The sequence below is a fragment of the Chiroxiphia lanceolata genome, chromosome W, assembly GCF_009829145.1.
Source record: "Chiroxiphia lanceolata isolate bChiLan1 chromosome W, bChiLan1.pri, whole genome shotgun sequence".
Classification (NCBI taxonomy): Eukaryota; Metazoa; Chordata; class Aves; order Passeriformes; family Pipridae; genus Chiroxiphia; species Chiroxiphia lanceolata.
The window spans coordinates 9,546,314-9,573,471 of record NC_045670.1 but is presented as its reverse complement, the minus strand read 5'-3'; the positions used below and the strand labels follow the sequence as shown (position 1 = coordinate 9,573,471).

Below are 27,158 nucleotides of genomic sequence, written 5' to 3'. Positions count from 1 at the left end.
CTTTGCTTTTAACTCCCTACCACCCAAATATATTGACTTCCTTCAAGAAAAGTTCTCTTACACAAGATGTGTCATGTTCACATAAATTTATATTATTCAGAACCAAACAGAGTTGCTAGCAGAGATTGTGGGTTCGCAGGGACATTTAAGCTTTCATTTAACTGAAAAACAGTCAAGTCTGTGTCTACAAATTTTACATTTAATAGTTCCACAAATTTGGCAGAAGTTCATGATGATGCCTAGGATGTCTTCACCAAATCATAGACATAAATATGGAAATCATCATCAAACTTGATGAAATAGACAGATGGTTTGGCTTCAACTTGATGAATGACCATGCCAGTCCGTTTTGAGCCATCTTCTTTGGCATATTCCACTTGTTTGCCTACCAGGCTGTCCACAACTTCACCTGGTTCTCGTTCTGCAGGAGGTGAATCATCTGTAATATGAAAATACAATGTACTTTGGTAGACATTTATGAATTTTTTCCAATATACAAAACTGCAGAGACTTCTTTAAAAGTTAAGAAACAATCACAAGTTTAAAATGCAGAGTATGTCTAAAACAAGTTGTTTAGACAAACACCTAACTATTGCCATGCCTCTAGAGAGGAGTCACAGATTTTATTTTTTTAGGTAATACCATCCTCACTTTTATGAAGAAAAAAATAGCACTTCAATTGGTTAGAAAAGTAAATCTTTCGACATGAAGGTTTACACACCAATTACAAAACGTTTGTAGATAATTGAATTTAAGCCCCCAGCAGAACAAGGCATTTAGTGTCTTTAACAGAAAGGCAGGTGTGCTAGAACCCCCACACTATCCAAAATGTCAATGCAAACATGCCATTGCAACAAACCCACATCTTCCAAGCTAAGTGCAACCTCTTTAATCAATAATGCTGTTGAAAGGAGCTTTTGATTTCACACTAGAATGGATACTGTTGAGAAGTTTAACTATATTATTTGCTTTTCTAGCAAAATCTACCCAGAAGTATCCCTAAAGACACAATTCGCATTGTCTGTAAAAAATCCAAATTCAGGGAAGGTAGCTCATAGTTCATAGTGTCTTAGAAACAGAGGTAAGTAATCATAGAATCATACAATATCCTGAGTTGGAAGGGACCCACAATAGATAGTCTCAGGAAAAAAAAAAACCACATTAAAAAGTTAATTCTGAAATATGAAAAGCATAAGTCTTTTTAAACTTATTTTTCTAAGAAAGAAGAAAGCAAAGCAGAATTTAAAAAGTAATTGCAAGGTATTTCACAGTGGTAACTCTGAAAGAGCTTGCTTTATTTGTTTTTTTTACAAATAGGAAGGTCAATTTTTCCATTAATATTTGTGGCTCCCTCTCAAGTCACAGATATGTTGTTTTTTTTTAGGTTGGAAAAAAGTCTAAAACCATAGGATTAGTACAGAGGTTATGCAAGTAAGTGCCACCTGTTTACTTGGTCACTGCTAGATCTGAAGGAAGACAGTCTCAGAAACTCAGTGAATTAATTTTAAATAATATTTATGTAGTGCATTGCAAATTAGTGTTTGGCTATCGAATTAATGATTTACTTCAAAGCCAAAATCGCTTCTCTGTCAGAGAAGTGCTTTTGAGGTGCAGGGCAACAAGAGTACAATATTCTTGACAAAATTTTTTCTTTTTTTTTTTTGGTATTAGCTATAATCCCTTGAACAACACTGTGTGAAAATATTTATAGGAAAAAAACAATAACTTTCACTTCAAAAAAGGAAGAAAAAATATTCCTCCTAACCTATTGAATTTTTTTTCCTGTTTACGTGTTTAAACGTGAGAGAAAATGAGTTTTCAAAAATTAGTGCTTCTTTCCTCCAAGAAACTATTCAAAAACTTTCCAAACTGAAGATGCCTACCCAAACTAAATTAACTGGACTATTTTAGTTAGCCCCAAAACATTATTTTTATAAGAACTGCTTCAAAAATACAACTCCTTGAGATGGTTCTTGATTTGTGACACTTCTATAAGAAAATAACAACAGAAAGTATCTAGTTTGTCAGTGTAAAAAAAAAATCTAAGTGTAATCTCTTCCACAACAGTATGTATGTCTTTATCAGAATTCGGAATTATAATGGAAAAGGATTTTCCAGTATTTACTGCATATTTCACCACTGATTCAAGTAAAATATTTCAGAAATTGTTTAATACAGATGTTTTTTCAGTTGTGCTGTAAACCTTTCTAGTCTTGATACTTAAAAAGATCCTTGTTTGTCAACTCTCTTTTCCATATATAACCCATAAGCCATACAATAATACAGAGAGATGCCACTTTCCAGAAGAAAAAAGTAGCTGTTCTACTTACTGGAATCGGGCATAATGCGAAGGTCACCTTCTTTATAGTCATCTAAGAGTTGGTACATGTACAAGACAGGATCTTTCTCGTAGGTAATATAAAACCATGTGTTCATAATAGGAGCTCGAGCCAAGATCATCCCCCTCCATTCATCTTTTGAGCCATCCTCTGTCTCAAACATATGTTCCACAGCTTTGCCAATCATTGTGTCTGCCAGGTGGGCATCGCTAATTCGAGATGAAGCTGAAATGGTAGCAGTTCATAAGTATGTCCATTCAAAAAGTACAGAAATAAGTCTTTGTAAAAATTAATCTTTATCCAGATTAATGAATAAATTTGTTTGAAAGTTGGACAATTCACATACAAAACAAATAATGTCCATTTCAGAGAGTTAAAGAACAAAGAACAGCAGAACTTGAAGAATTATTTTAACATGTTAACACTCTTTATTGACATTTTCCATTATTGTAGCCCCCCTCCCAATCCAACTATCATAATGCAAAGTAAAGGGAGACCAATATAGACCACAGCAAGGAATAGCATCTGTATTTTAAATATTTGTATTGTGGGTGGAGGGGAGGGAGACTAAATCACAGAGCAGTTGTATGAAGTTATTAATGAAGGTGTTCGGTTTGGTTCCCCCTAACTCCATTCTAGAGACTGCTACTGATTTCTTTGCAGACAGGAAAAGCAAGAATTTATTCCATTCAGAAATAAATAATTACTAGGGTAAACTTTGAACTTTACAGTTTGGAAACACCTGCAGTTTAACAATTCAGTGCTAATTATAAAAAACAATAAAGCCTTGTTACTAGTCATTTCACTTAGAAAATGTTTTTTTCCCTCCACTTGCATTAAAACCTAGGGAAAGCACATGAAAAAAAACCCCAACCAAACACATAATTACTGTCAAACATGCACAAGAAAACATAGTCAGGACATTTCTCAACTGACTCAGAGTTTAAATTTTAATGGAACTATCACTGTTACATGTACATAAGCTTGTTAGGGATAAGACTCAAAAAGAAAAAACACAGAATTTTCTGCATACCATTTAAAGACAAGAGACAGCACTAATCTCTGTTATCACCAAAAATTTGTGAAATAAAAACAAAATTAAACAGAGCATTTAGATTATCTGCCATGTAATGAAAAGTAATTTAATAAAATTTAAATGTTCTGACAACATATGCACATATAGGAAAAAAACGCTTACCAACTCTGTCTGGAAGGACTTCAAGTGCTGAAACTCTTTCATCTTTGTGCAGTTCTAGTCCATACACACAATCAAATCCATCATACTTTATAAGATAGAGGGAGGGATTTACAGGAACTTGATCAAGAACTGTGCCCTTCCACTGTGTTACAGGTCCACTCCCTTCTCTCCAGCCATGCTGTATTCTGCAGCCTACAATGTTTCTTCGTGGTTGAGAAATAGGTTTGCTTGGTCCAACATTGTTTCTATGCTTTCTGTACAGATACAAACATAACATTAAACAAGTACATACTCAAAATTCTACTCCAGACAAGAGGTGCATGCTTTAGGAAGGCAATATATTATTATTATATATTAATATAAGATACATTAATTTCTAACACATACAGTTTAGTGCACCTTATTCAAATTAGGGTATAAAGGATATTACATTGCACTGGAAAAGGAAAAAAACCACACTGAAAAGTAGTGGAACATTTTCAACATTTTGTATAAGGTTACTTTCATAACAGTAGTTTCTAAAACCAGTTTGCTTAAGCCAAAATAACTTTTTTAGCCATTGCTACACTGAACATCAAAAGTAAAGTTTGCTTGTTAAAACTCTAAATCAGGTCTGAAAGAGCAATGTCACCTAATAGTATTATATACTTTTGCTACATTGTCGCTCTTGGCAGAATAGTAAACATAATTCCCTTACCCACGGAGGAAGAATTTAGTGGTGGTTAATTAAAATTCTTCAAAGCATTTGTTTTCCCTAACCTTTGTTGTCACCTGAAGGAAATTTTGCTTTCCTTTGCACTTGCAGGTATCTTTGACTTCAAGTGTTTTTAAAGACACATGGTAGCGACAATATTCTTTCAACATTCCTTTTTAGTACAACACAAGAAAAATTATATGCAAAGGTCACAGTAATAGAAGTGGTATTCTTTAAAGCAGATAATAAATTAAATATACTTTTTACCCTTCCTCATTTTTGTAATCCAACTTGCACAGAAAGATTCCTTCTGGTGAATGTCAGTTGCTCTGATAAACAGTCATGTAAACTATTTGACAGTTTCAACCCACTAAAACAGTGTTACACAAGTTTTAGTCTACTGAGTTAAAAAAAATCAAAACAGTAAGTTGACACTTGTAAATACAATGTATGAAGAAACACAAACATTATGACATTACATCTGTGATAAATGTATATTATCTTTATTTTAGCATGTTACAATATGCATATTCATTCCTAAAGTGATATTTAGTGGGTTGCCTGATTAAAATTCTCACAAATGTTAGTTAATTCCAAAATAGATTTCTGGATTAATTACCAGTTATAGTACACTTCATTTGAATGGCAATATACACATCACTAGCATGCTTAAAAGTAACATGTAAAAAAAGAAAAATCAGTTGCATAAAACAACATCCATCATTAGATTGGTGACAATGACCAAAGAAAAATGTCTCTAGGAACAATGAAAGCTCAAAGAGCAGCCCATGTATGATAGAGATCCACAAGACACAATGAAGTCTCATAATGAGTCTTAAAGAATAATAAAAACAGTATATAAAATTACTAATGTCAAGATATAATCTTAACTCTATTAAAAACAAGATGTATAATTCCTTCAAGAGCTTGTCCCACCTCAAGATTCATTCTCCATGAAAATCTTAGTAGAGTTCCACAGTATCTTCTGTCAAATTTAGTTTCTGTGATGATTTAACTTGATCAAGGAGGTCAGTCTGCATTCACAATCTGTGTTGTCAAAGTTAGGGGTATTATAGAAATGCTAATCTCTTCCGGTTAAGAGGAACTCCTCTGCAGAGTTGGTTCTAATTTTCCACAGGAGTTTGAACACATGTTCAAATAATACTTCTTGCTCAAGTTTTATTTTTAAAAAAAATTAAAATAGTCTCAGTAAAGTTTTATTCTGAATAAATGAGATCTGGTTCTTAGGTACTATGTAAAGGACATTGTTTTGCATGCAATTAATGTATTCAGCTTCAATGAATCGCAATTCCATTTTAAGGTGTCCTCACAGAATAAAACTAACTGCTACTGAAGCTAAAAAGTTGAAGTGGAAAAAGGTAAAATAATACTGCTCATGTTTAACCACACAGTTAATTTCACTTTCTGCCTATAAATCATAATCATAACATTTTAAATTTGCACAATTAAGTGAAAAACTTCAGTTGTTTAAAAAATACGATGAAAAAAGCTACATAATACAGTTTAATTTGTAAACTACCTTTTAAAACACCTTGGAGAGAGCAAAAAGTGTCATAAATGCAATTACAAATCGAGTAGCAGCCAGGTATACTTGCAGTTCAAGTTTTCCTTTGTCTGAAGTCTGGTACTACTGGGCAGCCACTCATTCTCATTTGGACTGCTATTTGTTATAGCAGGAAATATGATTTTCAAACAAATAAATTGCCAAAGATAAACTATTTTTCCTTGCAACTGAACATGTCATAAGAAAGAAAACAGGTTTCTAACTGACTACAAATAACAGAATCATAGAATGATCAGCCTTTAAAGATCACCTAGATTCATTAAATCGGGTTGCTCAAAGCCCCATCCAAACTGACCATGAATACTTTCCAATGATGGGGAATCCACAGCTTCTCTGGGCAACCTGTTCCAGTGCCTCACAACCCTCATAGGAAATTTCTTCCTTATGTCCAATCTAAACCTACCCTCTTTCAGTTTAAAACCATTGCCCCTTGTCCTGTCAATACAGACCCTGGTAAAAAGTCTCTCTTCATCTTTTCATATAAGCGCCTTTTATATATTGAAAAGTCGCAATAAGGTCTCCAGAGACTTCTCCAGGCTGAATAACCCCAACTCTCTCAACCTTTCTTCATAGGAAAGGTGTTCCAGTCCTCTGATTGTTTTTATGGCTGTCCTCTGGACCCACTCCAACAGGTCCATGTCTTTCTTGTACTGGGGACCCCAGAACTGCACACAGTACTCCAGGTGGGAGTCTCATCAGAGAGGGAGAATCACCTCCCTTGACCTGCTGGTGATGCTTTTTTGATTCAACCCAGGATACAATTGGCTTTCTGGGCTGAAAGCACATGCTGCTGTCTCATGATCAATTTTTCATCCACCAGTACCAGGTCCTTCTCTGCAGGGTTGCATTCAATCCATTCATCCTATAGTCTGTATTGATACTGGGGATTGCCCTGACCCAGATGCAGGACCTTGTATTGGCCTTGTTGAACTTCATGAGGCTCACATGTACTGAGCCTGTCAAGGTCCCTCTGGATGGCATCCCTTCCCTCCAGTGAATCAACTGCACCACTCAGATTGGTATCATCTGCAAACTTGCTGTGGGTGCACTCAATCCCACTGTCAGTCATAGAATCATAGAATGGTTTGGGTTGGAAGGGACCTTGAAGATCATCTAGTTCCAACACCCCTGCCGTGGGAAGGAACATCTTCAACTAGATCATGTTGTTCAGAGCCCCATCCAACCTGGTCTTGAACATCTCCAGGGATGGGGCATCTACAACTTCCCTGGGCAACCTGTTCCAGTGCCTCACCACCCTCACAGTAAAGAATTTTTTCCTAATATCTAATCTAAACTTACACTCTTTCAATTTAACCCATTTCCCCCTTGTCCTGTCACTACATTCTCTTGTAAATAGTCTTGCCCCATCTTTCCTGTACATTTCCTTCAGGTACTGGAAGGCCGCAATTAAGCGACCCCAAAGCCTTCTCTTTTCCAGACCAAACAATCCCAATTCTCTCAGCCTTTCCTCAGGAGAGGTGCTCCATCCCTCTAATCATCTTGGAGGCCTCCTCTGGACTTGCTCCAACAGGTCAATGTCCTCCCTGTGCTGGGGACCCCTGAACTGGACACAGTACTTGAGGTGGGGTCTCACAAGAGCAGAGTGGAGGGGCAGAATCATCTCCCTTGACCTGCTGACCACACTGCTTTTGATGCAGCCCAGGACACGGTTGGTTTTCTGGGCTGCAAGCAAACATTGCCAGGTCACGTCCAGCCTCTCATCCATCAGCACCCCCAAGTCCTTCTTGGCAAAGTTGCTCTGGATCTGGTCATCCCCCAGCCTGGATTGATACCGGGGGTTGCCCTGACCCAGGTGCAACACCTTGCACTTGGTCTTGGTAAACTGCCTGAGATTTCAGCACTATGTCGTCGATGAAGATACTGAAGACTACTGGTCCCAGTACAGACCCTTGAGGGACACCACTCATTACTTGAACATTGAGTCGTTGATTTTGAATGCAGTCATTAGTCAATTCCTTATCCATCTAACAGTCCATCTATCAAACCCATCTCTCTCCAATTTCGAGGCAAGAATGTAGTGGGGGACTGTATCAAAGGCCTTACAGAAGTCTACATAGATAACATCAGTTGCTCTTCCCTTGTCCACTGATGCAGTCACTCTATCGTAGAAGGGCACTAGATTAGTCAGGCACGACTTGCCCTTGCTGAAGCCATGTTGGTCATCACTAATCATCTCCCTGTTTTCCATATGTTTCCACATGTCTTCCAGGCAGATCAGTTCCGTGATCTTACCAGGCATGGAGGTAAGACTGACTGGTCAGTAGTTCCCAGGGAACTCCTTACTACCCTTTTTAAAAATGAGTGTGATAATATAAAAAAAATGGGTGTGTAATAACCACAATCAGTATTCTTCCATATAAGATAATAGTGATGCCTTAGGATTCTTAAGATTTGTAGCATATAGATTTTTAATATAGTTGTATAGTTTCTAACACTTGAGAACAGCAGTTAACTAAAAATCCTTTCTCACGCTTCATATCAAATTCACGAAATTCTTCCAGTTTTGTTTAATGTTCTTTTCAAGGAAAAGACCTTAGCAAGTACATCTTGTTTGGGACATGTACCTAGAAAGATATCATTGTAGACAAAGTAACCTAGAAAGCCCGGAGACCTTGGAGAAGCTCCAAAGAAGGGATGTGACCTAAGGATGGTGATGATGATGAAAAAAGGGGTCCTGAGACCTCTGATTCAATTCTGGGGCGGACCTGAGGGAGGTTCTGAGGGGTGGACAATTTTCAGGTTGGTTATATCCATTAGATATAATAATTAATTACAGTTATAAAATTGTAAAAACCCAATACTGTATTGTACACTATAGTGCACTTCTGTATATAGTGTGCCTTTAAGTGCTTTAATTAAAGACTGTTCTCTACTTTATCTATATTAATATTGTCCAGAAAGTTCTCTTCCTCCATTTTAGGCAAAAATAGTTAACTTTCTCAAACCTCTTTTTATACCAGTTGTATGTTGTTTCTGTGATAAGCAGAGGAATACATAAGTATGTAAATTTTGAGATGGTATAATGAGAAAATCCGAAATGTTTCCCTTCTGTTGTATTAAAATAACCCTTAAAATTTCACAAAATTTTTTTCTTAAAAACTGGGATAACATTTCAAACCCCTAGACATTCAGCATTTAAATTGCCATACATATATAAAACACACAGAGCCAGGAAAAGCAGGTAACACCAAGTCCTGAAAACAATTCCTGATGCTTCAGTTATGAACTCATTGTAAAAGGTCCTTCAATTCCACTAAATTTCAGATCCTTTTATTTCAAAGAAATGATAGAATCATTTAGGTTGGAAAAGACCTTTAAGATCATTGAGTTCACCTGCAAACCTAACACTGCTAAGTCCACCACTAAACCATGTCCCTAAGCAATACATCTACATGTCTTTTTCATCCAGGGATGGTGACTCCAATGTTTGACAAACCTTTTACTGAAATTTTTCCTAATATCCAATCGAAACCTTCCCTGGTTCAACTATCACTTGTTATTTTGCAGAAAAGACCAACAACCACATCACTACAACCTCCTTTCAGGTAGCTATAGAGAGCTATAAAGTCCCTCTGAGCCTCCTTTTCTCCAGAATAAACAACCTCAGCTCCCTCAGCCACTCCTCATAAGACTTGTGCTCCAGACACTTCACCAGCTTCGTTGCCCTTCTCTGGACTCACTCCAGCACCTCAATGTCTTTCTTGTAGTGAGGGGCCCAGAACTGGACACAGTACTTGAGGTGCAGTCTCACCAGGGTTGAGTACAGGGGGACAATCACTTCCCTGGTCCTGCTGGCCACACTATTGTTGATACAAGCCAGGATGTTGTTGACCTTCTTGGCCACCTGGGTAGACCCCTGGCTCATGTTCAGCCAGCTGTCAAACAATACCCCCACATCCTTTTCTGCTGGGCAGCTTTCCAGCCATTCTTCCCCAAACCTGCAGCCTGGCATAGGGTTGTTGTGACCCAAGTGCAAGACCCAGCACTTGGCCTTGTTGAACCTCAAGCAATTGGCCTTGGCCCATCGATCCAGCCTGTCCAGATCCTTCCTACCTTCCAACAGATCAACACTCCTATCCAACTTGGTGTCATCTGTGAACTTGGTGAGGGTGCACTTGATCCCCTCATCCAGGTCATTGATAAAGGTATTAAACAGGACTGGTCCCTGGGGAACTCCACTTGTGACCAGCAGCCAACTGGATTTAATGCCATTCATCACCACTCTTTGGGCCCATTCATTCAGCCGGTTTTCTACCCAGTGAAGAGTACACCTGTCTAAGCCATGGGAAGCCAGTTTCTCCAGGAGAATGCTGTGGGAAACAGTGTCAAAGACTTTACTGAAATTCAGGTAGACAACATCCACAGCCTTTCCCTTGTCCACTAAGAGGGTCACCTTGTCATAGAAGGAGATAAGGACAGTCAAGTAGGACCTGCCTTTCCTAAACCCATGCTGACTGGACCTGATGAATGGGTTGTCCTGTACATGCTGCATGATGGCACTCAATCTCTTCCATAACATTCACTGGCACCAAGGTCATGCTGACAGGTCTGTATAGTTCCCTGGATCCTCCTTCCAGTATTTCTTGTAGATGGGCATTATATTTGCTAACCTCCAATCAACTGGGACCTCCCCAATTAGCCAGGACTGTTGATAAATGATTGAAAGTGGCTTAACTAGCACTTCCGCCAGTTCCCTCACTACCCTTGGATGGATCCCATCCTACCCCATAGACTAGTGCATGTCTAAGAGGTGTAGCAGGTCACTGACCATTTCCCCTTTGATTATGGAGGTCTCATTCTGCTGTCCATCTCTGTCTTCCAGGTCAGTGGGCTTGGTACACTGAGAACAGTTGCTCTTGCTAGTAAAGACTGAGGCAAAGAAGACATTCAGTACCTCAGCCTTTTCCTCATCCCTTGTCATTATGTTGCCCTCCACATCCAATAAAGGATGGAGATTCTCTTTAGCCCTCCTTTTGTTGCTGATGCATTTATAGAAACAGTTTTTATTGTCTATTACAGCAGTAGTGTAATGGTTTTGAGTTTAGGCCTTCCCAGGAAGGAAGGAAGGAAGTATTCCATCCTATTCCTTTACATAATCCAACATATAAATAGACGGAGACAGAAGCCTCTCCCTCTCTTCCCTTCCGGCGAGGTTTGGAGACAGCAGACTCCCGCAGGTCGGTCTCACTCCTGTGGGGGAGCTGAGGCCTGGCCAGGCCTACGGGGCCTGTTGTTTCTGCCGATCCGGGGTCCAGTAGTGTGGCAGTGGCATTTGGGGGCTTCTGCTATCCCAAGGAAAGTAGTAAGATATTCTTTTGCTAATTCTTTAGTTTACCAGATTGTGAGGTTTTTTTGATTGTGCATATACATTTTGGTTTTGTCCTTTTTTGTCCTTTTTTTTCCCCTTCCCTTTCCCTTTCCCTTTTGGGATTATATATAGTATTTCAACTGTATATAACTGTACTATACGTAAATACATATATTTTAATATAGTTCGGCTAGTCTGGATCTTTTCATAGTTTTTTTTTCTTTTGCTCTTTGCCGGAGATTTTGTGCTGGGTCTTGGGGACTTGACGGGGAGCCAAATCAAAACTTAGACAAGTAGTCAGATTAAGTTCTAGTTGGGCTTTGGCCCTTCTAATTTTCTCCCTGCACAACCTCCCAACATCCTTGTAGTCCTCCTGAGTTGCCTGCCCCTTCTTCCAAAGGTCATAAACTCTCCTTTTTTCCCTGAGTTCCAGCCAAAGCTCTCTGTTTAGCCAGGCTGGTCTTCTTCCCTGTCAGCTTGTCTTTCAGCATATTGGGATGGTCTGGGTCTTTAAGATTTCCTTCAGCCTTCCTGGACTCCTTTGTCCTTCAGGACTGCCTCCCAAGAGACTCTTTCAACCAGGTCCCTAAATAGTGTGCCCTCCGCAAGTCCAAGGTGGCAGTTCTGCTAACTCCCCTCCTTACTTCTGCTACACTAGGCAGGAACTTGTCACCATTGTCCCCTATCCCTTAAGTCACTGAGTTCTGCCAAGCAGAGACAGGATAGGGAATCTTCTATATCATGTCCTGTCTGCCTGACAACTCTGCCCCAGGGAAGGTAGGGCACGATTCCAGTAGTCTCTCTCTCTCATGCTCCTTGTTATTCCTTAACAACCTACTCACCACGTCCTGGAGCTCTGTCACTAAGTAGAGGTTTTCCTCTACCTGGGTGCACCTCCCCCAGGTGTGCTTACTGCTGCTGTCTGGTACTGGTATAAGAGTAGGGCATACCCTGCAGCCTAACACCTGGGTAGCAGCATGTTCCCACTGGAGCTCTGCCTGGGAAACTGCATCAATCATATTGGGTGCAGAGTTTGGAGTGTTCGTAGACTTCTGCCAGGTGGATACCATTGCTCCCTGGTCAAGTTGGAAGAGCTACAGTACCCTTCCTGCATGCCCTTACCTGCAAAATGCTCTGTTGGCTTGCCTTGGTCACTAGCACTCCCTAGGGGTTTCTTTTATATGGAGGTAGGGGAGTTGGACATTTCTCCTGGCCCTGCCCAGGTCTTGTCAGCAGCTGTAGCACAAGCTGCAGGCTTCTGGCAGCTCTCGTGGCTCCCCAGGTTCAGGACACCCCCCTGTGCTATGAATCATGCTGGTACCAGAGCTACTCGTCTCGGTGACTGAGTATTTATCTTGAAGGCACTAAGCTGATAAGTAAAGTCTTGTTACGTGAAAAAGTTTTATTAGGAGAACCAGATCATGGAAAGTTCAAAGAAATTTAGAAAATAGTACAAATGAAGCAGAGTAGCAATGGTCAGTACAATTTCTATATTTCATGGTACCATGTAGAAAAATTGTTAAAAATAGGGTCCAAATTAGAATTTTGATATTACTACAGATTGTCACAATTGTTATAAACTATTTTTCCTTAATATTCAGACTATGAGACACATTACTAAAGACAGAAGTTTTAAAGTACTTTCTGTACTCCTTCAAAAGTCATCATTTAGTTGTGGAATCAATTTTCTTAGGATTACAAGTGTATTGGGCATATGTGGCAAGGTTCTGGTAATGGACACAACATACACACAAGAGACGTGACAACACCTGCAGGGTTAGTCTCTATGAGAAGAAGTCAGGGGTTGCCCTGTGCCAGACACAGTTGGTTCCAGCTGGCCTGGCAATGGTCCCACTTCAGGCTAAAGTTGAGACAATCAGCAAAGTTTGTGGTGCCTTTGTGAAAACATATTTAGTAAAGAACAAAAAACCCACCACTGGACAGACAGAGAAGGAGGGGGAAAAAAGGACCCATGCTGGAGCAGTTAGATATTTCCTGAAGGAACTGTGGCCCGTGGAGAACCCCCAGAGAACCCATGCCAGAGCAGAGTTTTCCTGACAGGACTGTCTCCCCTGGAAGAGCCCATGCTGAAGCAGACTTTCCTGACAGGAACTGTGACCTGTAGAGAACCTACACCAGAGCAGGGGGAAATAAGGTACAAGAGGGAAGGAGTAGCAGAGAGCAACCATTATGTATGGACTGTAAACTCCCTTCCCTAATTTCCCCTGCACTCTGGGGGTGGTGAGTGGTAGAGGAGTCTGGAGTGAAGGGATGAATTTGAGCATGGGAAAGGGGGAAAGAAAGGTGTTGTTTTAATGTTTGTCTTCCTGTTTCTTACCACCTGAATTTATTTTAATTTGCAATAAATTAATTTTCCACAAGTCAAGCCTGTTTTGCCTGTGATAGTAACTGGCAAGCAATCTTCCTGTCTTTATCTTGACCCATGAACTTTCTAATTCTATTTTCTCCCCCTGCCTCAGTGAGGCAGGGGAGTGAGCAGGTGGGTGGGAGTTTGGTTCATAGTCAAGTATAATCCACCACAACAAGTTAAAGTGTGATCAGAAATTCACGAGGGATAAGTACAGGGATAGTTAAGTGGCAGAGAAAACCTCCACCTCAAAGTCCTTGAATTGCCAACTATAAGAAACCTCCTAGAATATTTTATACTTACACGATGCACCAAGTGTGGAAAGGATGAGAGCCAAGAGACTACTGACTGATACAACATAAAGAGGGTCAACTTTATATTCACAGAGATCATCACTACCCATTGACACTGACAGAACATTCAGAAGAACTGCCCTTTTGCAGCTGACCTATAACCATGGGACCCCCTTCCAAAAGGGTCAATGGTTAACTACCATTTTAGTTAAGAAGTCCACACAGCTCATTTTACCCCTTCCTCAGTTACTGGACCATGTCCTGTTCCATCCTGTTGGCTCTTCCCTCCCCTATGAACTTCTGAACCTAGTTTAGAATCTCCCCTATGACCTTCAAGTGCCAGTAGACTTGTTCCTCTTTTTCTTTAAATGAGGAATGTAAAAGTCATCATAACTAAATCAATGACAAAGTATGCATTACTAATTCATGGTCTACTGTAACAGCTCATAGTAGTATCAGCATACATTTTTAAACAGCGATTCATATCTCACTTGTTTACTATAAACATGTCTAGTCTACAGCACTACTTACTGTTAATTTCAAAAATGTAAACAATGAATATCAAATAAAAACAACTCTATACTAGTGTCTGTCATTTTCAGAGAACTCAGTGAGCAGCACACAGTGTCATCTTGGTTTGGTACAAAATAAAACCTTTACTAAAAAATTCTTAAACAATTAAACTAGGCTAAATCAATATAAAACTTGGGCGCTTAAGTTAAATGCCTCAAAATCACATGACTTAGGATCATGACTTAATATGCCCCATAAAAGCCTTTATGCTAAAAAATATACAACCTATTTAAGTATTTAAATAAGTGTATATCAAAACAACAATAAAGACAAATCTAGCCACCCTCAAGTACAAAAGGCAACCCACCTCTGATAGTCTTCCCATCATACACTCCTTTCTCTGAGCGGTTGAAAAAGAACAAGAGAAATTAAATTTTAACTCTACCTGTCTCTTAACAAATGAATGTTTATCTCTGCCTTGTAAGGAGATAGACAAGACTGAATAGTGAAGAGTTGGTGAAAAGAATTAGAGTAGTTTTACATCAGGTGTTGTGTCTGGGAAACAGTTAATACTAATTCAAATATTAATCACAGAAGATATTTCTGCCAGACAAATTGCTTTGGATTGATGCCTGTTGTATATCAGCACTATAAGACTTCATACTCAAAATATAGCTAATAGTATTTTAATAAATTTCACCTTTCCCCAGTTTATTTTAGAGTTCACCCATCAGAGATGCAACCAGATGCAACATCTAGCTGTTCGCTAAGATCAGTTATGTCTAAGCTACTACCTCTATCTTCTCACATTTACTCATAGCAACATTTAGCTACTACTAGTTCAAATTGTAGTAGAAAGAATAATACATGCGATGAATGTATAGGATAAGCAAGTAACCTTCACACAAATAGCAGCTGTATTACAGTATGTTGTTTATTTTTTAAAAAAGGTAAAAAATCCTTTTAAAAAACTAAAGCTGTAATGAATCCTAGAGTACAAATGCCCAATTTCTGGCTTGCAATCTCTTGTTTCTGAATTATAAATTACAAAATTGTATTGACAGAATAATTTCTCTCAGAGTAACATTCAAAATGATGTTTAGAACTGTACCAATGGTGCACTTTCCCACTGTCCTCCCAAAAGAATTGAAGTCTGACTCTACACACATACATTGTTTGAATACTGTTCCATATTATTTTCAAAATGACTGAAACAATACAGATACATTTCTAGAATGGTACTCCCAGTTATCGAGAACTATACTTTAGGAAGATATTAGCAACTTACTTGTGGGAAGTTCTTTTCTTCATCATACTTGCAGAGACTCCTGCATGACCTACAATATAAATGATGGAATTATTGAACAATAAAATGTGTTTATACACAATGTTAAAAAGGTATCTTATAGAAAAGTTCTCTTTTTCAAGTAAAGATTAAACACATCGTGATTTATCAATGAGTTTCTACAGTGGAAGAAGGTTGAGGAGACAGGCAAGGACTATGTACCCATGAAGCTAAGTGAAGAAGTAGGAAGTTACTGATGACAACTGTTACAAAAAGCTGAACTTAACACAAAGGAGACAGAGGGTAGTCTTTGTTATAGATAAATGGCTACAACAGTTGAGGGAATCAAATGGTTGTGTCCCCTGAGTTGATAATAATAATAATCACCATCATCAAATACATATATTCCTGAGTTAGTGAGACCAGAATGGGTAGGCGTATACATGGCTCAACCAAACTGATTATAAAAACTCAGTATAGAACCAAAATCAAGTATAAAGACTCAGTATAGCACATATAGTATAAAAACTGTACAACTAACAGAAAGAACATTGAAGAGAGCAACAGGTTTGAGTTGGTTTCAACCCACATCTCCCACGACTGGGGATGCCCAGCATCGTGGAGACCAGTAATGACAATCACATTTGTATTGTGATTCAATTGTGTATTGCAACTGCTATATTCTACTAAATGCAATTTGTACTTGCACTGTGATTTAAGTAAATTGTTGTATCATTCTGCTAAATCAAAGTCCCACGTAATGTCAAATAACTTTATGTATTGGGTTTGCATGGCCAGCTTTTGGCAGTGGGGGGGGGGGGGGGGGAATTCTGTGAGAAGCTGCTAGACGTTTCCCCCATGTCTGACAGAACCAATGCCAGTCGGCTCCAGGATGGACCCACCACTGGTCAAGGTCAAGCCAATCAGAGATGTTGGTAATGCCTCTTGTGCTACCATATTTAAGATGGAAAAAAAAAGCTTATTGTGGTCAGAGAAGAGGAATCTCTGAGAGGAACTCTGCAGACACCAAGGTCAATGGAGAAGGAGGGGGAGGAGGTGCTCCAGGCACCAGAGCTGAGATTCCCCTGCAGCCCGTGGTGAAGACCATGGTGAAGCAGGCTGCCCCCCTGCAGCCCGTGGAGGTCAACAGGGGTGCAGAGATCCACCTGCAGTCCATGAAGGAGACCCAGATCAGAGCAGGTGGATGCCCGAAACGAAAGAAGGCTGTGACCCTGTGGGAAGTCTGTGCTGGAACAGGTTCCTGGCAGGGACCTATGGACCCGTGGAAAGAGAAGCCCACATTAGAGCAGGTTTCCTGGTAGGACTTGTGACTCTGTGCCTGAAGGACTGCACTTTGTGGAAAGGGACCCATGTTGAAGCAGTTCATGAAGAACTGCAGCCTGTGGGAAGGACTCACACTGGAGAACTTTGTGGAGAACTGTTTCCCACGTTGGAGCAGGGGAAGGACTCCTCTCCCTGAGCAGCGGCAGGAACAACCTGTGATGAACTGACTGTAACCCCCATTCTCTGTCTCTTTGCACCACTGGGGGGGAGGAGGTAGTGCCTGGGAAGGAGGGAGGGGTGGGGGCAAGGTGTTTTTAAGATTTATTTTACTTCTTATTATCCTGTTCTGATTTTGTTGGTAATAAATTCAATTAATATCCCCAAGTCGAGTCTGTTTTGCCTTTGATGGTAATCGATGAGTGATCTCTCCCTGTCCTTATTTCAACTCATGAGACTTTTGCTATATTTTCTCTCCCCTGTCCAGTTGTGGAGGGGAGTTATAGAGAGGTTTTGGTGGGCACCTGGCATCCAGCCAGGGTCAACCCACTACAAGAAACTTAAGTTGATATTAAAACATTAAACCCTCTACACATGGAATATCTAAAAGAACCCAGTCAGAGAATGTTGGACATATGCATGTTATCAATAATAAAACCCCTCATATCTGTAGAAACATTCAGAATTTCATCTATGGATGTTTAAATTCACACTTACAGAGAAATACTTAATTGAGGTTTCTCTACGGATCCAAGCAAATTCTTTAACATTATGTGCATGTTCCAAGCATAGCTTTGGCATATGTCTTTTGAAAATTAATTTTCATAATGTCACACAAGAGTTAAGCACTGAAAGTACGATTAACCTTAAAAGTTTTCATAAATATTTTAATATTTGGATTTTCATATGGAGAAGCAAAAGGACATATATCATGTGACAGAAGTGGCAGAATTAAAATAAGGCTACATATGTTTTGTTTCCAACACTCAAGTTTGTACTGAATCCATGGAAAGATGCCTCTCCAGTTTTAACAACAGCTGGAATTTTAAGTTTTCAAAAATTAAACCCTCTATGCAAATAGCTATAGTAAAGATACTATTTGCAATTTTTGAGTATTAAAAGACCAATTAATTAGAACTTCCCTTTGAATATATTTATAAGACTTATCAGCAAGAAATTTAAAGATATCTCAAAAAGTATTAATAGAAACCCAAAAGACTTTGAGACTTGACTGCAACAACTGAACAAGCATTCTCATCATATCATTAGCCATCTCTTAGTTATATGAGGAAACAAGTTTAAAAACATACTTATTTAAAAAAAAAAAAAACACGTTCTCACAAAGTAAAAAAACCACGAACGCACAGAGTTCATGTTTTCCGTTACTGGTTGATTTGACTAAATCAGTTCAAGTAGTTAAAATGCTATAAAAAGCACACCCATATATCTAACAGGATGGTTCAGCACAAAACTTGTTTTCTGTCCTCTGCTCAGAGACTCTGAGTCTTATTATACAGTACATTTAGCCTTCTGAAACAAAAGGAACCCTAAAGATACGCAGAAGGAAGATCTATTACAGAAGCTGCAAAAAACACAAAGGAGAAGCTATGCACACAACTCAGAATGAGTGTTTGCCCTGTTTAGTAACAGTTCACCTTAAGCACCTCTTATTTTTATAGGACTGAAGTTCTACAGCCAGATGTCTTTTTTTCTCTCAAATTCACTTAAGTTCAAAATTTCTTGGTCGTTCATACACAATCTCCGTGAATGAAATGACGTACCAAACTAACAAATATTTACAACACTGAACTAAGAGTTTGAGAGGAGACTATCCTTTTTTGCTGTCAGATAAAAACGAGCTTGACAGTTCCTGACTGATTTCAAGAACTTACTTGTTCATGGATCTAGCTCTAAACAAAAGCCAACTAAGTAAACTGAATATAGCTCAGTTTCTTGTGTTGGTAGCTTAAGGTAGTGCCCAGTTTAATACAAAGTTATGGCATTTAGATGAAGAATGTGAATATAGCCAACTTAGAAGAAAAGATGGTAACAAGGTACATGAAGAACCCAGCACAAGAAAGACATGGACCTGTGTACTGGGTCTGGCTAAGATGGAGTTCATTTCCCCATAGCAACCCTCACAGTGCTGTGCTTTGCATTGGTAGCTAGAAGGGTATTGATAACACACCAGTGTTTTGGCTACTGCTGAGCACAGCATCAGCACTGTAACATTCCTTCCCCAATCGAGGGAAAGATTCTGAGAGGGGACCCAAGTAGGCCAGCTGACCCAAACTAACCAAAGGGATATTCCATACCATATGATGTCAGTTGAGATATAAAAGCTAAGGAAAGGAGCAGGAAGGGGGGCATTCATTGTTTCCAATGGCTGCCTGCTAAGAAACCACTAGGCGTTGTTGAAGCCCTGCTTCCCGGAATGTGGTCGGACATCACTTGCTGATGGGAAGTAGAGAATAAATCTTAGTATTTTTCGCTTTGCTTTTGCACGTGCAAGCTTTTGCTTTTGCTTTAGTAAACTGCCTCATCCCAACCCACAAGTTGTTTTCCACTTTATTCTCTCTCCCCTTTTCCAAATGGAAAGGGGAGGGATAGAGTGGCTGGGTGGGCACTTGGTGTCCAGTCAAGGTCAACCTACTACAACCTGTTAGAGTGAGCCCAGAGGAAGGTCACAAAAACAATGTGCAAATGCCTCTTAAACACTGACAGGCTTGGAGCATTGACCACCTCTCTAGGAAGCCCATTCCAGAGTTTGACCACCCTCTCAGTAAAGAAAGGTTTCCTAATGCCCAGTCTAAACCTCCCCATGCACAGCTTTGAACCATTCCCACACATCCTATCACTGGATACCAGAGAGATCAGAACCTCCCTCTCCACTTCTCCTACTCAGGAAGCTGTAGCGAGCAATGAGGTCACACCTCAGCCTCCTTTTTTCCAAACTAGATAATCCCCAAGTCCTTTGCCATTCCTCACAGGACATTCCTTCCAGTCCTGTCAATAACTTTACTGCCCTTCTCTAGATGCATTCAAGGACCTTCACATCCTTCTTACACTGTGGGGTCCAGAACTGCACATAGTACTGAAGGTGAGACCTCACCAACACTGAATCCAGATGGATAATTGCCTCTTTTGACCAGTTGGTTCTACTGTACTTGATGCTCCCCAGAACACGATTTGCCCTCTTGGTTGCTAGGGCTCACTGTTGAGTCCTATTGAGCCTGTTGTCAACCAGCACCTCCAGATCCCTTTCTGCAGGGCTGCTCTCCAGCCACTCCTCTCCCAATTTATACTTGTGCCTGGTGTTACTCCGTCCTAGGTGCAAAATCCGGCATTTTGACTTGTTAAATTTCATCCCATTAATCACAGCCCAATGCTCCAATCTATGTACCAACATTAGTAATTAGATAAATAATTAGATGTGCACCATGCAAGCACCATATATTGGTGGTAAAAGCATGCCAAATCACCATCGCCAACACAAAGGAATAGTTACTAACCAATCTTATTTGTGAAATATTGTCTGATCCATGTGAAGATAAAATGTTTGCATGTGAAACAATCTTTGAATGGCTGCAAGCACTATTCCTTCAAGTGGTGAAGCTCATTAGAACAAATTCACAATAGAAATGAGTTTCTGTTTTTGTTTTTCCTACAGGAATAGGAATATTAAAGTTCTGATGCTTTAGGATTGTCATGGTTTGAGAGCCACAAAATCCAATTCCCTAGTCCAAACCCCCTCCCACATCTCAACCCAATGTGAGATGGTTTTTCCAGACACCACACGAGACTCAAATTGGGGGGAAGGGATTATATATTACAATGACTGTACAAATAAATACTACAATACATTATATACAATCTTAACTATCTCTACCATGACATAAAAGTATTTACAATGGATCAAATCTCTTCTCCCCTCCAAATAAAAGTCCAGGAGGGAAGAAGGAAAAGATCCTTTTCCACTCTCAGAGCAGCAGTCTCTCTAGGGCAGCAGTCTTTCTGTTTCGCTCTTCCATGCAGCAGTTGTAGCTGGATCTCTGCCAGTACACACGAGGGGTATCCAAGTCCTCGTGGCCCATTGTCTAAAGAGAGGGTCTTCTCTTCCATGGGTTGCATTTCCCAGGACAAGGGCGTTTCACCACGTCATATCACGAAGTGCAGGGGTCTTCATGACGGTCCTTATCTTCAGGGGATTCAAGTTCCCTACAGGGCTCTTAGGCTCTGATCTCAGGCTGCTAGCTTAGCTTAGCAGCAGCAACGAGGGGGGGCCAAGGTCACTCCCTCTGCATTCTTTCTCCATCCCGGTCCAGTTTTCCAGGATGCTTTGAGCTTCTCAGCTCCTCTCTGCAGTGCATGCTGCACTTCACCTCTCCCTTCTAGGAGGTGAGGGGTCTCCAAGGAGTTTGGGGTTTTTTTTGGTTTCAGTTCTTACCCCAGAACTCTGTCTGTAGAGCTTAGTCTTGTTCTCTCTCTCTGCTGCTGGCTCTCTCTCTCTCAAACAACTCTGTCTTCCTTGGTTGCATGCTGTTTGCTGCTCCTTATCTCTTCTGGTTCTCTGCCACCGCTCTCTGGACGCTGCTCCTGCTGCTGCTCTGTCTCTGCTCACTCACGGTGGAGAAAACTTCTTTAGCTTTCTAGCTACAGGTACTTAGCCCAGTTTTACACTGTTCCAAGTTCCTGTAGCCCCCCTGCCGGGGGCTGGGGGGGGCCCAGAGGCCCCAAGGGGCTCCGAGCCCCTTCCTCGTGGCTCTACAACATGGTTACCTCTTCTACAACCACTACAAATACCTTCTCTTTCGTTCTGCTTGTGATATGTTTATATTTTGCAAAAGCACTCATTGGTTCAAAACTTCAAGGGTCACCACCCCCTGGGGTTTTACCATTTTAAAACTTCAGGGGGAAAACTGTTTCCCCCCACCACAAGGATATCTTTCATTCTGTATATTTTACTTTTTTTCCCCAGGGATTAAGGGAGAAATAAACTCTCATAGTATGGCCAGTCTTCGCGAACGAAGATTTGGGAAGGGTCTTTGCCCTTCGAGCCTGCGCAGTGGATTTTTTTAGGTGAGACACAGCGTGCGCTGAGCTGAGCCCACCCTTTAATCCTAAGGTTCATCTGCCGGGGCCGAGCAAGCTTGGACGGTGGCAGTGAGGTCCTCAGGACGTAGGTTTGTTTAGAGTGACCTTCTCTTAGATGGATGGTCTTACAGGGCTGACGAGCTCCATCTACCCGGGGGACTCCTCTGACCGGGACCCGAACCCGGGCCGCGGCGGTGAAAGCGCCGCATCCTAACCACTAGACCACCAGAGGGCCCCACTCTCATAGTATAAGATAAACATCTTACACTAAGGCAACAAATCAGTTGCATGGAGAACTTTTAAAATTCCAAACAGCTTGTAAAGTTTCTTTATTTGTAAATATATGATATTGTAAGTTGTCCTAGTTAGAACAACTGGGATCGATTCATCACTGGATGGGTGTAGTCCAAAACTGTGTATTCTATAGCCTTCCATGCCATTTTCCCAGAAACTGTTGTCAGTAGAGGCCTGCGAGGTGGGGATGTTCCTGAGCACCCTCATACCCTTTTATGGAATGAGTATCCTCATACCCTTTTATGGAATTCCCCGCTCTGAGGGAAGGACTAAACACCCTTTTATGGAATTCCCCACTCTGAGGGGAGGACTGAACATTCCTGCCTGAACTGGAGAGTATATAAATCTGGAGTTTCGGAACCTTCTTACCACTCGTGGGATACAGAGGAAGACTGCAGCTCACCGCTCTCAACCAGACTGAGCTCACCGCTCTCAACCAGACTGAGACCACCACCCTCAACTGGACTGCAATCACCACTGTTGGTTGGACTGCAGCAGCTCTCCCACCAGCAGGTTTTTCCCCTCTCCCTTTGCTTTGGACTCAAGGGGACTCCAGGGAGCACTGTTTTGTTTGTGCCCCAGGGTGCTGGGTTGTACTTTTGGGTTTTGTGGGTTAGGGTCGGTTGCTTGTCCGTGTGGTCGTACTTATTGTATTATTTTATTAAATTGTTATTCTGACTTGTAATCTCTCTTTTGAGTTGGGTTGGTTTCCCCTGCTGGTTAACTTTTAAACCAGCACATAAGTATTACTATGTCTTAATGACTTAAGACATTTGAGAGTAAATAAAAATATTTTAATACATTAATTTTTAACATATATAATAGAATCATAGAATGGTTAGGGTTGGAAGGGACCCTAAAGATCAGTTAGTTCCAACCCCCCTGCCATGGGCATGGACACCTTCCTGTCCAACCTAGGCTTGAACACCTTCAGGGATGGGGCATCCACAACTTCTCTAGGCAACCTGTTCTAGTGCCTCACCACCCTCACAGTAAAAAATTTCTTCCTAATATCCAATCTAAATCTATCCCCTTTCAGTTTAAAGCCATTCCCCCTTTTCCTTTCGCTCCCATGCCCTTGTAAAAAGTCCTTCACCTTCTTTCTTGTAGGCCCCGTTTAGGTACTGGAAGGCTGCTATAAGGTCTTCCTGGAGCCTTCTCTTCTCCAGGCTAAACAGCCCCAACTCTCCCAGCCTGTCTTCATAGGAGACATGCTCCAACTCTCTGATCGTTTCTGTGACCCTCCTCTGAACTTGCTCTAGCAGATCCACATCCTTCTTATGTTGGGAGCCCAAGAGTTGAAAGTAGTACTACAGGTAGGGTCTCACCAGAGTGGAGTAGAGGGGAAGAATCACCTCCTGCAACTTGCTGGTCACACTGCTTTTGATGCAGACCAGGATACAATTGGTTTTCTGGGCTGCAAGTGCACATTGCTGTGTCATATCATACACCAGCACCCCCAAGTCCTTCTCCTCAGGGTTGCTCTCAATCCATTCTCCATCTAGCAAGTATTTGTGCTTGGGATTGCCCTGACCAAGGTGCAGGACCTTGCACTTGGCCTTGTTGAACTTCATGAGGTTAGCATGGGCCCACCTCTCAAGCCTGTCAAAGATCCCTCTGGATGGCATCCCTTCCCTCCAGCATGTCAACTACACCACATGATGTTGTTGGCAAACTTGCTGAGGGTGCACTCAATCCCACTGTCCATGTCACTGAAAAAGATGCTAAACAGTGCCAGTCCCAATACCAATCCCTGAAGAACACTACTCGTCATTTGTCTCCACTTGGGCATCAAGCTGTTGACCTCAACTCTAAGTGCGACCATCCAGTCAATTCCTTATCCACTAACTGGTCCACCCATCAAATCTACATTTCTCCAGTTTAGAGACAAGGATGTCATGCAGGACAGTGCCAAATGCTTTGCGCAAGTCCAGGTAGATGATGTCAGTCGCTCTTCCCTCATCCACCACCTCTGTAACCCTGCATAGAAGGCCACCAAATTTGTCAGGTACGATTAGCTGATGATGCTGATACTCTCCTTTAGCAGAGAATGCCAAACATAACAAGCAAAGCAGAAACTTTGCTTACACAAATTATCCTGAAATGTCTAGTACCACCTAAACAGTTTCTGACAGAAGCATAATTGGCATTAGTCATTCACTGTCAAATGTCCAATTCAAATGAAGACATTTAAAAATTTGCCAAATATTTCAAGGGCAGTTGTGGGGGTTTGACCTTGGCTAGACACCAGGCGCCCACCAAAGCTGCTCTATCACTCCTCTCCTCAGCTGGACAGGGGAGAGAAAATATAATGAAAGGCTCATGAGTTGTGATAAGGACTGGGAGAGATCACTCACCGATTACCATCAAGGGCAAAACAGACTCAATTTGGGAATATTAATTGAATTTATTACCAACAAAATCAGAGCAGGATACTGAGAAGTAAAATAAATTTTAAAAACACCTTCCCCCCACCCCTCCCTCCTCCCCATGTTTAACTTCATTCCCAATTCTCTACCTTCTCCCCCCAGTGGCACAGGGAGATGGGGAATGGGGATTACAGTCAGTTCATCACATGCTGTTTCTGCTACTGCTTCCTCCTGAGGGAGAGGAGTCTTTCCCCTGCTCCAGCATGGGGTCCCTCCCACAGGAGCCAGTCCTCCACAAACTTCTCCAACATGAGTCCCTCCCACAGGTTACAGTTCTTCATGAACTGCTCCAACATGGCTCCCTTCCATGGTCTGCAGTCCTTCAGGAACAGGTTGCTCCAGCACGGGTTTCCCACAGGTTCACAGTCTTCTTTTGGGCATCCACCTGCTCTGGCATGGGTCTCCTCCATAGGCTGCAGGTGGATCTATGCTCCCCCATGGACCTCCATGGGGTGCAGGGGGACAGCCTACTTCACCATGATCTTCACCACGATCTTCACCACAGGTTGCAGGGGAATCTCAGCTCTGAGCTCTGGTGCCTGGAGCACCTCCTCCCCCTCCTTCAGTGACCTTGGTGCCTGAAGTATTGTTTCTCTCACATATTCTCACTCTCCTCTGGTCACAATCACTTCTGCGCAATAACTTTTTTCCCCTTCTTAAATATGTTACCCCAGAGGCGTTACAACAATTGCTGATTGGCTCAGCCTTGGTCAGCAGCGGGTCCATCCTGGAACTGGCTGGCATTGGCTCTGTCAGACATGGAGGAAACTTCCAGCAGTTTCTCAGAGAAGTCACCCCTGTCGCCCCCCCCCCCCCCAAACCTTGCCATGCAAACCCAATACAGCAATAAATTTCCATAAATCTTTCGAGTGAAAAATTAACATATCAAGTATTTTGGGGTCAAGCATGGTTTGGTCTCAAGCAATAATGTGACTTCAAAGATGTTAACAGTAATTAGAAAACAATAATGGAGTTTTATCAGATTCTATATACCATGAATGTCATTGAATGGATTTAAGTTCATAACCTTTACCTCCTTCTGACTATGAAATGACAAGTGCTACTGTTTTAACTCGCACATTTCAAGAAATTCCATGTTTTAGACATCATTCGAAATAAACTCTGTACAATATTTGCCATGAATGTAAAACCAGAAGTTAATACTGAATATCAGAAAAAAACCTCCAAAAAAACCAAACACTAATTATTGGATTTGTTTTATGGTTCTTTATAATAAGCAGCAGAGTCAAACTTGGATAGATCTGAGGAAGAAAATATATATGGCTCAATCTCTCATGACTACAAAGTTAGGTATTTTCAAAAATGAAAAGTCAAGAACGAAAGAATTAAGCATTTAATTGTCAGTGTGCCTGTGCTTTTTGAGCCTGGATTAATTCTGCCTAATGTATCCTTAAAATACTGTTAAATTCAATAGCAAAACTAGGAATCATGTTTCTGAATGCTTCTACCTTACAGAGAAAGAAAAAGAGTAAGACAACACAGAAATAAAACAAACATTCTTTGAGGGCGTGGACTCTAGAGCAAGTACACACTTGGGGGAGGTAGGAGGAGAGAAAAGGCAGAAGGATGGGAGAAAGCTACTAGCAGTGTTTTTAGTTGTCATATCAGATGGTACTCTCCATTCAGTCCATCAAAATTAGATGGACTCTTCAAAACATACCACAGCTATTCTCAGAATATCCCATCTTTATGACAGGCAGTAAAAGCTGAACATTTTAAAATTATATTTCAGAATCTGCTGTGGAAACATATAATCACACAAGAATCATTCTTGATCTGATGTCTCTTTCAGAATTACTTTGAGTAACTTAAATATTCCAGAGAAGTGTTTATTCACACCTAATATTGCCCGCCCAATGTCAACTTTAAGAGTTTGGGAAACCGGACCAGGAGAAGAGTGGTAAAATGAATTCCAAACTGTTCCAAAAGATTTCATTGCATCTTAAAGTAGTTGAATCTTGGAGTGGGATCTCTTCTTAATTCCCAAGGACAGTACTGGTAACAGCTAGGAAGGACTGTAAAGGACCATGCATTACATTTGTACAGAATAAAACAAGTGATCACTAGGCTGAACAAGTTGAAATATAAATCTAAACACAAGGTGTTGTGGTTTAGGAATGGTATTCCCCAATTTAGTGTTCCCACTGAAAACACCCCAGACCATGCGCCACTTGCTCACTTACCCCCGCCCCATAGCGGGATGGAGAGGAGAATGGGAGGCACAAAAAGGTAAAGATCATGGGTTGAGATAGTGTCTCAGTTTAACGAGACAGAAGTGTTCGCTAAGGAGAGCGAGTTATAAGGAAAACCAAGCTCCTCCCTCTGAGCAATTGTAAATCAGAAATTAAGAGGCTCTAGTCGAGGAAATGTGGAGAAAGAAAAAAATAACAGCCCTTTATTAAAGAATATATGTGTATAGGTAACACAACAAAAGA

The 27,158-nt window shown here is 40.9% G+C and overlaps 1 protein-coding gene across 1 annotated transcript in view; it reads right to left on the bottom strand.

The window, feature by feature from the left end:
- Positions 1–239: 239 nt before the first annotated feature.
- LOC116780043 (spindlin-Z-like) overlaps positions 240–27,158 on the bottom strand; it is a 31,001-nt gene continuing 4,082 nt past the window's right edge. The window contains exons 2-5 of the mRNA XM_032674551.1: positions 15,608–15,656; positions 3,538–3,791; positions 2,331–2,564; positions 240–439 (exon numbers count right to left, since the gene is read on the bottom strand). Coding sequence (XP_032530442.1) covers positions 240–439; positions 2,331–2,564; positions 3,538–3,791; positions 15,608–15,656 — 737 coding nt within the window. The remainder of the gene's footprint in view (positions 440–2,330; positions 2,565–3,537; positions 3,792–15,607; positions 15,657–27,158) is intronic.